The following is a 12043-nucleotide window of genomic DNA, read 5'->3' as shown; positions in this document are numbered from 1 at the left end:
AGGTTCAAATTGTGAAATGCAGTGAATTAATAGATCACGGTATCCCTAAAGTGTGAAAACAGGCTCTTCAGCCTTACAAATCCACACCATCCCTCTGAACAGTATCCCACGCAAACCCATTCCCCACTACTCTACATTTACACATTCCTGAGCACTCTGGGACAATTTTAGCATAGCCAATTCACCTAACCTGTACATCTTTGGATTGTGGGAGGAAATCAGAGCAGCCTGAGAGTACCCACGCAAACACAGGGAGAATGTGCAAACTCCCCACAGACAGTCACCCAAGGCTGGAATCGAATCCAGGTCCCTGGCGCTGTAACCAATGAGCTACCATGCCATTTATAATCTGGAATTATAAAGCCAACCTCAGTAATATTGAGCATGAAACTAGCATTGATGGTCATAAAATCCTTTTACTAAAGTCCTTTACAGCAGGAAATCTCCAATCTTCACCTGATGCAGCTTTTATGTAACTCCAGACCTACAGCAACGTAGTTGAATGTTAACTACCCTCTGATCTAACTTAACATAGGCAATGAGGGTTGGGTGACAAAAGCTGGCCTTGCTAGTAACAAATCCATGGAAAGAATAAAGACGAAGAAAACAAAATCTATTCCTGACTTTGTGGCCTCATAGATTATGGATAGGGAAGTTAGTTACCTATTAACAATTCCCAGTTTCTGACCTTCTGTAGCCAGAGAATATTCATTGCTGGTCCAGTTCAGTTGTTAGTCACTGGCAAGTCCCACCGTGTTGATGCTGGAGGATTCAGGTTTGCTAATAGTGTTGACTTGTTAGATGCTTTCTTTGTGGGAGATGGGCATCGTCTGGCATTTCAGTTCCAGAAACATTACATGGCACTTATCAGCCCAAGTGTGAATATTAACAAGGTCTTACTTCATGCAGGTATAGACTGTTTCAATATCTGCAGAATTGTGAATAGTACTGAACACTATCAGCGATTGTCCCCATTTCTAGTCTAAGTAATAAGCTACTGAGTTTGTTGATACTCCTGTAATCTAAGTCGAACATGATTCTTTGTGAGAACACCTGATTTTTCTGCATGGGTCTCTGATTCTGGAAACCTGATTGTTATTTCCTCGGTGAAGTCAGATGGACATTTCTAAACATGAGTGGACAAAATCATCAAACGTGGAGTAATCAGCGATTTTGGGCAGTGTTCACCCCACGTCCTGATGACTGGAGGGCTTTAAGACAGCCTCCCCTTCAAAGTCATGTTACTCTCCTGAGACAGGCAAAAAGTTTAAATGAAAAACACAAATCAAGTAAGAGGAGTAATGTTATAGAATATTGAGCCATCTGTAAAGGCAGCTAACATTTGTTTGGGGATTTTTAATCTCCCAAAATCAAAGTTAGCCATGTCAGGACAGACTGAGGATTGAAACTGGAATGCTGTTATATGATAGGAATAAGGAGCAGGAGTAGGCCATTCAGCCCTTCAAACCTGCTCTACCATTCAATATGATCATGGCTGATCCTCTATCTCAATGCTAAATTCTTGCTTTCTCACCTATACCCATCAATACACTTAATATGTAAGAAAATTATCAATCTCTTTCTTGATTAACCTCAGAGACCTGGCCTCCAGCCCTTTCTGTGGTAGCAAATTCCAAAATTTGGCCATCCTTTTAAGTGAAGAACTGTTTCCTCATCTCCATTCTGAATGACCTGTATCCCTCAGCCACTCATAACTCTTATCTATGAACCATTATCTAAACTTTCTCAGATTTTATTGGGGATTTTTCAAACCCCAACAAAATCTATTTCAAACACCTATCCAACATTATCAGTTCCCACAGCATGTGGACGATCCAATTGTAACACTAGGGAGAAGCTTAATGGATGTCACTTATTCATAGAAACACCAGCTCCCAATTATCTTTCCTTCTAAGTACTAGTTCCATCCATCTGTGTTTGCAACCTTTTGCCATTTGCAAAACCGGACAGATGGCACGATGAAACATGATGGAAAAAATGCCAGAGTTGTGACATTTCACTGACATAATTGGATAAGAATCTGAGCAGAAATAAAATTGCATGATGCAGGGAAAAGGGGAGTGGAGTGAGCTTAATTGTGACAGGGAGCCCCCACAATTAGGATGGGCCAAATGGCTTCCTTCTATGCTGTAACCTTTAATATTTCACCGACTCGAGTAACCTCAGGGATTAATGAATCAGGGGACATAGAGTGAAACATTTGTGTTTAACTTTGATTTTTTAAAAAAAATCCTGAGTCTAAAAATTACAGCTAGTGACAGTCAGTAGAGGAGCACTGTTTTCTTTTCTCTATCCAAAATCATTCCTTCATGACACTAGCCAATGATACCCTTCAGTAAAAGCAGAGAAAGGGTTTTCAGATTAATTGGTTAAGCAACGGTCTGCAAAGGTCCAGGGTTCCAGGAATTTTTAGATGGCATATTTTTAAAAATATGGTCCCCATCCAAAGTCAGGCTACAATGTCCATTGAGCTCCTGAGGATGTTTAAAGTCATTATGAAAGCTTTTACAACACAACACAACCAGCTGATTGTTACACTGTCCAATCCAATTATAAAACAATGCTTATGACAGATGGTGCATTAGATTTCACACTTATTGAAGTTAGAACTTCAGAAGATCCCTTAGGGAAGACACCCTCCGCCAAACCAGCCAACTTTGAGCTAAATAAGGTGTTGCGAAAACTCCTGTTTTGACAACATCAACTTGCTTCAAGGCCCTGGGAAATCCGTAGGCTGTATTTCTTAGCACAATTGCCAATTCAAGTCACATCCTTAACATTTCCTTGTTGGTCTTTTAATGTATTATTAATGCTGTTTATTAAGCTGTGGCTCATATCGGAGACATTCATAATTCAGAGATGAATTTACGATATTGTTCCAAAACAACTCTCGACTTGGGTCATTTCATTTTTGCAGTGCTTCGGAATTAATCTGCTTGATGTGCTGTTCTGCAGAAGTCATACCTGACTCAAAACGTTAACTCGGTTTCTCTTTCCACAGATGATGCTAGAACATCTGGGTTTCCCCAGCATTCTGTGTTTGTTTCAGATTTCCAGCATCTGCAGCATTTTTCTTTCATTTGCTTTATTTGCAATTTGTCAGTGAATGAATGAATAATTTGCATTCACACCCCCAGCACTTTTCCTGGACACCTCAAAGTGCTGTGCAACCAATTAAATACTTTTGATAAGCTTTGGTAATGTGAAAAAGGAGCAAGGCCATCTCTATTAGATTGTTTGTTTGATCTGTAGAGAATAAGTTTCCTGATGAAGCGATGGACGTGAGTACAATTACAACATTTAGAAGATATTTGGATAAATCCGTGAATATGAAAGGTTTGGAAGGATATATACCAGGAGCAGGCAGATGGGACTTGTTTAGTTTGAGATTATGTTCAGCACGGACTTGTTGGATCGAAAGGTCTGTTTCCATGCTGTATGGCTCTGATACTATATATCAGGATTTTTTCAAAATGGTAAGCCACATTTTATCTGTTGTTCATCAAACATTGTTTGAATTCTTCAGTTTTGTTCATAATGTCCCCTCTCGAGCCCTACCTCACCCCACCCATACCTTCTTTCTGCTGACTTGTGATCTTTACCGCTCAAAAGACTTCCATTCTGAGGATGCTGCAATGATGCAGGGGTAGATTGTTAAATTTCTTTTTGGCTGTTGTGTGTAGCAGCATCTTAAGCAATTTTTTTTTTTCATTTGCTATCCCCAGCAGGATTTGAAACACTTTTTTGCTGTTCACAATAGCCATTGAGCACAGATATCTCTCTCTCTCTTGCGCTCTCTCTCTTGCTCTCTCGCATGCACGCACACACACGCGTATCCCTACTCACATTCTGCATATTGAAGGTGAATGCTGCATTCAAAAAGGTTAGCAACATTCAGTGCATTTTAAGGCCCTTAAGTATCGAGTCCAGTTAAATAACTGACAAGACGAGCCAATTTCTGACAGCCTTGTCAGAGTCAAACAAAGATGCTATTGCATGAGTGGCATGTTACAAAGGGTGAGATTATTTTAGTTCAACAGTGTCAAAGTTTCACATGTATCACTGGCTAAAGAATGAGAGAAAATGAAGGAGATACCAGTCAACATGTATTATACATTAAGCTGTTAATTGGGAATCACTCTGGGATACAGTGTGATGAAGCATTAACACTATTCCAGCTTTCTCAAAAGTGAGCAACCCTACTGTCCAACAAGCAATGCTTGAAGGGTAATTAGATTTCTATTAGATGTTTGAGTGAGGCAGTACTTACAGCTGGAGAAGATGAGTGGACAAGAATGTTCATCCATTGGAAAGTTCTGGAGCTGCAGTTGACACTCTGCGATTATTGTCAGCCTGCGGAAAACAAGTGTTTATTAATAATCACTTTATGCTACATTCTGGCACTGTTACAGCTTTCTTAAAGAATAAGAAATGGAAGTGCTCATATCTATGATGTATTGCTCACAATTTTCCAGTTGAGGCATCGAGTAACTGGCCATAGATAAAAGGAAAGAAATTCCCAAACTGCCACACAGAATCTAGTCATATTTACTTTAGCATAAGAAGTAACTTCTCACAAATGAAAGAAGAGCAAAGCAGTGGTCAACTGATTCATTTAATCTAAACTCATTAATTTGGTTCACCTATCGATTTAAAAATCCACATGTTGTCTTTCAAGGCAGGCAAATGATGAAATTAGACCATCTTATGGTAACATTGGTTTAAAAAAAGTTTGAAACCTTTACAATATTTACTGATCTTCCCCTTTTTACAACTGCCTTTTTCGTACTGGTAAATTATATCTTATAAGATAACTCCCCTTAGGATGTGTCAGGATCCTGGACAGGCCTTTCAGCCCATTGAGGCTCAGCCCAACATTCAATTGGATCATGGCTGATCGTTTACATTAATGCTACTTTCCAACACCACCTCCATTTCCCTTGATGTCATTAGTTTTCAGAAATCTGTCAATTTTTATCTTGACCCAACTCCACAATTAGGCTTCCACCACCCTCTGAGATAGACCGTGGTGAATGTTTGGAATTCTCTATGTGAAGTAATTCTTTTCATCACTACATAAACTACATTTTATCATGAGGTCTTGTTCCCTGGTTTTAGACTCATCAGTCAGGGGAAACATCCTATCTGTAATCACTCTCATGCACCCTGTGATGTGAGAATTCTTTCAGCTTGCACAAGGCCATCCTTTGGTCTTGGAAACTCATTGGAGTACAGACCCAATCTCCTCAATCTTCTTTCTTAACCTTGCAACTTCACATTTTGGTTTCAAATTTACCAAATCCTCTATTTACTATTCCAATTGGACGTTCACTAACACATTGAAAATGTGTCACAGAATCACCAGATTGTTTGATTACAGAAGGCCATTCGGCCCATTGAATCTGTGGAAGCTAAGTGTTTTGACTTTAGGCCAATCTCCTGCCTTGCACATTGTTTATATTTCAATAATCATCAGACACACTACTGACTGCTTCAGTTGCCTGCTTCCCTCCAGTGTACTTCCAAGAAGTGCATTCCAGCCCCTAACTGTTCATTGTGTGAAAAGGCTTTTTTTTTCTCCCCTCCATGTTCACTTCTCTTGCAAAACATGTTCAAACTGCCCTCCCCCCTCCCCAGTTATTGATCCTTTTTACAAGTAAGAAAAGGTTCCTCCCATTTTATACAATCCAAGGCCATCCTGATTTTGAAACCTTTTACCGAATCTCTTCACAGCCTTTTCCTCTCCAGTGCAGAACTGTCCAACTACAGCAATACACATCCCTCTAACTAGTGTCTTATATAAGTATAGTACTCTTGTGCTGTACAGTCCTATTAATGAAGCCTAGAAAACTGTGCTTTATTAACAGCTCTCTTTCGACTTTTCCTGCCACTTTTAATGACTTATACCCAGGCCTGTCTGCTCCTGCCTATCCTTCAGAATATTCTCCTTTCTGTTAATATTGGCTCTCCATCACTGCACAGTTCTACCCTTTGAACTTCATCTGCCCACTCCACCAATTTGTTTATGTCCTTTTGGAGTTTAACACCATTTATGACATCCTCAGCCACCAGTTACAATATCCTCAATTTTTGTCATCTCAACTTTTTGAAGTTGTCTCCTGCACATCAAGATCTAGATCATTTACATCAGGAAAAGCAAAGGATCCTGTACTGACCCTTCAGGCATGCCATTACAAACCACACACCAATGTGTAAAATAACCATAAACTATCAGTCTGCTTCCTGATCCTCAGACAACGTTATCTCCATGTTACTACTGTCCTTTTATTTCATCAGCCATAACCTTCTTTTACACCAGGAATGTTTGTGTATTTAGATTTATGGACAGGATGGCATTGTCCTCTTCTACTAAGAAGATGACAAAGCAGCAGGATGGGCCATTTGGTCCTCCTTTGAACAACATCATTGCTATTTGATTGATCTTAATTCCAATTTCTGGCTAAGCCTAGACTCCCATGGCAAATCAAAAATCTATCTAACTCAGCTCTGAACATATCCAATGACACAGCCTCCTCAGATCTCCATAGAACATTTCAAAGACTAATTGTCCCTTGGGAGAAGAAATTCCTCATCTTCGTGTTGAATGAGAGGCTTCCTCTATTTAAATTTTAACCCTTGGTTCTTAAAATCCCATGAGAGGAAACATTGTCTCAGTTTCCATCCTGCCAAATCCCCTGAGAATGTTATATATTTCATTGCAGAAGGTTATAGAGTAGGTTTAATTTGATCTGAGATAATAGAATCTGAATCGTTCACTACTGCCAAATGCCAGTCTGAAATATTAATACACTTCAGTTTTCCTAGTTATATGGAAAGCTACATGCCTGGTATATCCCTTTTTAATATTTTCATTGAAAAATTGTTTTATACGAGCCAAAGAATGACCAGGAGATGTCAAGTGGTATTATATCAAGTGCTGGCCAATCATACTTGAAAAAATATCAAGAAACAATTCATTCTTTTGATAGCCTGCATTTTAGCTTCCTTCAACCTTCCCTGATCTAAAGATGGCATCAATCAATCTGTCCTTGTAGATAGTTTCTTCTTGTTTGAACCAAAGCAGCAAATCCTTTTGGGTAACTCACATGAAATAGCACAACGTATCTCAAAGTACTTCAGTCAAAACAGTTTATTTCAAGCTTCTGCAGCACATGGCTGGGCTGTACTATGAGGGATATTAAAACTCTAATTGTTAGGCAAGACCTTTATACTTCCAAACATTTAGGCCAAACCTTTATACTTCCATAAGTTTTTATTTACAGAGACACTTATTCCATGTTGTGCACCTCCAAACCAAGTATAAACCTGCTCAAATAGAAAGGAGCAGGAGGAGGAGGACACACACCTATCTACTTCAATGAAGCTGAGGTGGAGATGTTCAAGAGTGTCAAGTTCCGAGGAGTGACCATCACCAACAATTTGTCCTGGACTACCCAAGTAGATGCGTCAGTCAAGAAGGCACAACAATGCCTCCCCTTCCACAGCAGGCTTAGGACATTCTGCATGTCCATAAGGACAGTCTCCAACTTTTATAGATGTACCAAAGAAAGCATTCTATCTGGATGCATCACTGCTTGGTTTGGCACTGCTCTGCCCAGGACCATAAGAAACAACAGGAAGTTGTGAATAAAGCCCAGACCCTCATGCAAGTCAATCTTTCATCCATTGACTCCAATTATATTTCCTGTTGCCTTGCAAAGGCAGCCAACCTCATCAAAGACCCCTCCCATCTCATTTATAATCTCTTCTGCTCAATGGAAGAGATTGGAAGATACAGCAGCTTAAATACAAGGACCAACAGGTTCAAGGACAGCTTCTTACCTGCTGTTATTAGACTGCTGAATGGACCTCTCTAATTTCACATCTAATGTTGTTCTTGCTTTCTGGACACCTTCTTTGCAGCCATAACTTTATATTCCTTGCTCTGTTCAATCACCCTTATGATCTTTGTGTCTTTGTATTTTATGAACTGCCTGTACTGCATGTAAAACAAAACTTTTCACTGTATTTAGGTGTATTAACAAATCAAAACAAACCCCTTTAATCAAACTGTTTAGACTTGCTATGACACACCTCTGGGTGAGGCAAAGACTTTAACCCAGGAACTTGTGGCTTAGTGGTAATAGCATTACCAGTGCGCCTGTCCTGCTGCACTATATACAGGGATACCAGTAAATCCAAATTTAATGTTATCACTGGATTACAATTAAACACCAACTTAATGTTGCAATTAATATGACTGGGGGAGGAAAGTTGAGGATGACCAGACCATAAAGAGGAAAAGAGAGATTTAAGTAATTAAATAATTAAAGTTTTCAAATTAAATTTGCTGTCTCTGGGTTTGACCAGTCTCAAAGGGGACATCATAAGCTCTAGAAAATGTTGATAGCATTTTTTCACTTAAGAAAAATGACACTTTATCTGGATTCTTGGTGCAGAAAGAGAGAGAGAGAAATCAGTTTGACATCAAAAAGAGTAATGCAACAGTATAGATGAAACAACAATTTTTCACAGTGGTGCAAATTCCAGTTGATGTAACTAATGCCTGTGTTGCTAATTTCAAAGTGTTGATAAGTGGAGTAAGTAAATATTTTAAGCTTTTAGCTAGGTTTTAGCAAATCAATGAATATTTAGCCTTAAAATTTAAAACCCATATTTTGGGATTAATATTTGTTAGTAAAAACAGAATGGAGGTGAAATCTGTTTCACATACTTGGCAAATGCAATGTAATGTGGATACATGTGAGGTTATCCAATTTGTTGGCAAAAACAGGAAGGCAGATTATTATCTGAATGGTAGACAAGCAGGAGGTTGGAAGAACACCGCAAGCCAGGCAGCATCAGGAGGTGGAGTAGTCAATGTTTCACGTGTAAAGCTTCAACAGGATTGGTGGTGGGTATAAAGGGAGCTGTAGATAAGGCGGGGGTGTAGTTGAAGGGGACAGCAGGGTGTTGAGGTAGGGATGGGTGAGCAGAATAGATAGAGGTATGACCTGGTTGGTCGATGGGAGGAATGAATCCGGTTGTTGGTTGGAAGGAAGGGTCAATCAGAGGAATGGAAGGGAGTGGGAGGGCCTAGGAAGGGAGTCTGGGGATGGGAAGGGAGGTTATTTGAAATTGGAGAGCTCGATGTTGAGTCCTCTGGGTTGTAGGCTGCCCTGGCAGAAGAATGAGGTGTTGTCCCTCCGATGTGCTGTCTGATTCACTGTGGCATTGGAGGAGGCCGAGGATGGTCCTGTTGGAAAAGGATGGGGAAGGAGAATTAAAATGGGTGGTGACTGGGAGGTGAAGTCAGCTCCTGCGGGCCTGGCTATGATGCTCAGCGAAACGTGTCCTGAGTTTATGTTTGGGGTCTCCCCGATGTAGAGGAAACCACATCGGGAGCACCAGATACAGTAAACATGGTTGGAGGAGAGGCAGGTGAACCTCTTCTCACCTGGAAGGGGCCCTGGATGGAGGTGAGGGGTGTGGTGTGCCAGCAGATTTTGTATCTTTTATGGTTGCATGGGAAGGTACTTGGGGGTTTGGCGGGGGGGGGGGGGGGGGGGGGGGGGGTTGGTAGGGAGAGTGGTGAACCAAGGATTGGCGAATTGGAGGAACTACACCTCATCTTCCACCTGGGCAGCCTACAGTCTGGAGGACTCAGCATTGAGTTCTCCAATTTTAAATAACCTCCCTTCCCATCCCCTGACTCCTTTTTCAGACCCTCCCTCTCCCTTCCATTCCTCTAATCAATCCTTCCTTCCAGCTACCAACTAGAATCATTCCTCCCATTGACCAACCAGGTTGTACCCTCTACCTGTCTTCACTTATCACGACCTCACCATCCTGCTCCCTCCTCCCTTTACCTGCAGCTCCCCTTACACTCATTCCCAGTCCTGAAGAAGGGTTATACCTGAAACATTGACTTCTCCACCTCCTGATGCTGCCCGGCTTGCTGTATTCTTCCAGCTTCCTGCTTGTCTATCTTGGATTCTAGCATCTGCACTTTTTTGGTCTCTATCTGAATGGTTGCAGTTTAGAAAAAGGTGAGGTGCAATGAGACCTGGGTGTGACCATGGAACAGTTGCTGAAGGTTGGCATACAGATGCAGCAGGCAGTGAGGAAAGCTAAGGGCATGTTCTCCTTCACAGTGAGAGGATTTGAGTATAGGAGTAGGGATATCTTGCTGTAGTTATACATGGCATTGGTGAGGCCACACCTTAAGTATTGTGTGCAGTTTTGGTCTCCTAGTCTGAGGAAGGACATGTTCGCCAGACTGATTCCTGGGATGAGAGCAAGTGAGGACTGCAGATGCTGGAGATCAGTCAAAAAAGGTGGGGCTGGAAAAGCACAGCTGGTCAGGCAGCATCCGAGTAGCAGGAGATTCAACATTTCAGGCATAAGCCCTTCATCAGGAATGCAAACCTGTGAATTCTCTACCACACAAGACTGTCGGGGCCAGTTTGTTAGACATATTCCTGATTGACGTTTTAGGCATACGCCCTTCAACACTCCTGCTCCTCAGATGCTGCATGACTTGCTGTGCTTTTATAGTGCCACACTTTTTGACTCTGATTCCTGGGGTGGCAGGACTGAAACATGAGGAAAGACTGGATCGACTGTGGTTGTATTCACTGGAATTTTGGAAAAGAGGGGGGATCTCATACAAAGTCCTGGTGGGACTGGACAGGCTAGATGTAGGAAGAATGTTCCTGATGTTGGAAGTACAGAACGGTGGCACGGTGGTACAGTGGTTAGCACTGCTGCCTCACAGTGCCTGTAGACCCGGGTTCAATTCCCGACTCAGGCGACTGACTGACTGTGTGGAGTTTGCACGTTCTCCCCGTGTCTGCGTGGGTTTCCTCCGGGTGCTCCGGTTTCCTCCCACAGTCCAAAGATGTGCGGGTCAGGTGAATTGGCCAAGCTAAATTGCCCGTAGTGTTAGGTAAGGGGTAAATGTAGGGGTATGGGTGGGTTGCGCTTCGGCGGGTCGGTGTGGACTTGTTGGGCCGAAGGGCCTGTTTCCACACTGTAAGTCTAATCTAATCTAATCTAAACTCGGCGTCGCAGTCTAAGAATAAGGGGCAAGCCATTCAGGACTGAAATGAGGAAGACATTTTTCACTCAGAGTTCATGGGGTATGGAGAGAAAGTGGGAGTGGGATACTGAGATTGCATGATAAGCCATGAACACATTGAAAGGTGGTGCAGGCTGCAAGAGCTGAAGAGCCGACTCCTAGAATTTCATAGAATCCATAGGTTCCCCACAGTGTGGAAACAGGCCTTTCAGTCCAACAAGTCCACACCGACCTTCTGAAGAGTAATCCACCCAGACCCATGCTACTACATTTGACCCTGACTAATGCATCCAACCTACATATCCCTGAACATTGTGGACAATTTAGCATGGCCAATTCACTTAACCTGCACATCTTTAGATCGTGGGAGGAAACCGGAGCACCCGAAGGAAACCCACGCAGAAACGAGGAGAATATGCAAACTCCACAGAGGCTGGAGGTTGGAATTGAACTCTGGTCCATGGCAGAGTAAGGTAGCAGTGCTAGCCACCTATTTTCTACGTTTCTATGCTTTAACACTGATCTGGGACATACATTTCAATGGAGTCTGGGCGCTTTTTCCACTTCCTTCTTCTGTTCAAACTTCACTTCTAGCAATGAAATTGTTGATGTTTTCCTTGTATTGCATGTATTGCAGCCAAGGAAGACACTAGCAGTATGCTTTTTAATTCATGGGACGTGGGTATCACTGGGTAGGACGGGATTTATTGCTCATCCCTAATTGCCCAAAGGGCAGTTAAGACACAGCCACATTGCTGTGCATCTAGTGGCACATGTAAAAATGGCAGATTTCCTTCCCAAAAAGACATTAATGGACCAGGTCGGTTTTTACAACAACCATTACACAGTCGTCACTGAATTCAAGTTTTGTCATCTCCCATGGTGAGATTAGAACCTGTGTGCTCAGAACATTAATTATGATTGCTAGTACTAGTGACATTA

At 41.8% G+C, this 12043-nt stretch overlaps 1 protein-coding gene across 2 annotated transcripts in view; it reads right to left on the bottom strand.

Moving 5' to 3' along the window:
* LOC132816854 (gamma-aminobutyric acid receptor subunit gamma-3) overlaps positions 1-12043 on the bottom strand; it is a 605764-nt gene that overhangs the window by 348348 nt on the left and 245373 nt on the right. For both annotated transcript variants that reach the window (XM_060826837.1, XM_060826836.1), the window contains exon 5: positions 4292-4374. In XM_060826837.1, coding sequence (XP_060682820.1) covers positions 4292-4374 — 83 coding nt within the window. The remainder of the gene's footprint in view (positions 1-4291; positions 4375-12043) is intronic.

Source organism: Hemiscyllium ocellatum, chromosome 6 (genome assembly GCF_020745735.1).
Source record: "Hemiscyllium ocellatum isolate sHemOce1 chromosome 6, sHemOce1.pat.X.cur, whole genome shotgun sequence".
NCBI lineage: Eukaryota > Metazoa > Chordata > Chondrichthyes > Orectolobiformes > Hemiscylliidae > Hemiscyllium > Hemiscyllium ocellatum.
The sequence above is the reverse complement of the archived record's forward strand: the minus strand, read 5'-3'. Positions and strand labels throughout refer to the sequence as shown.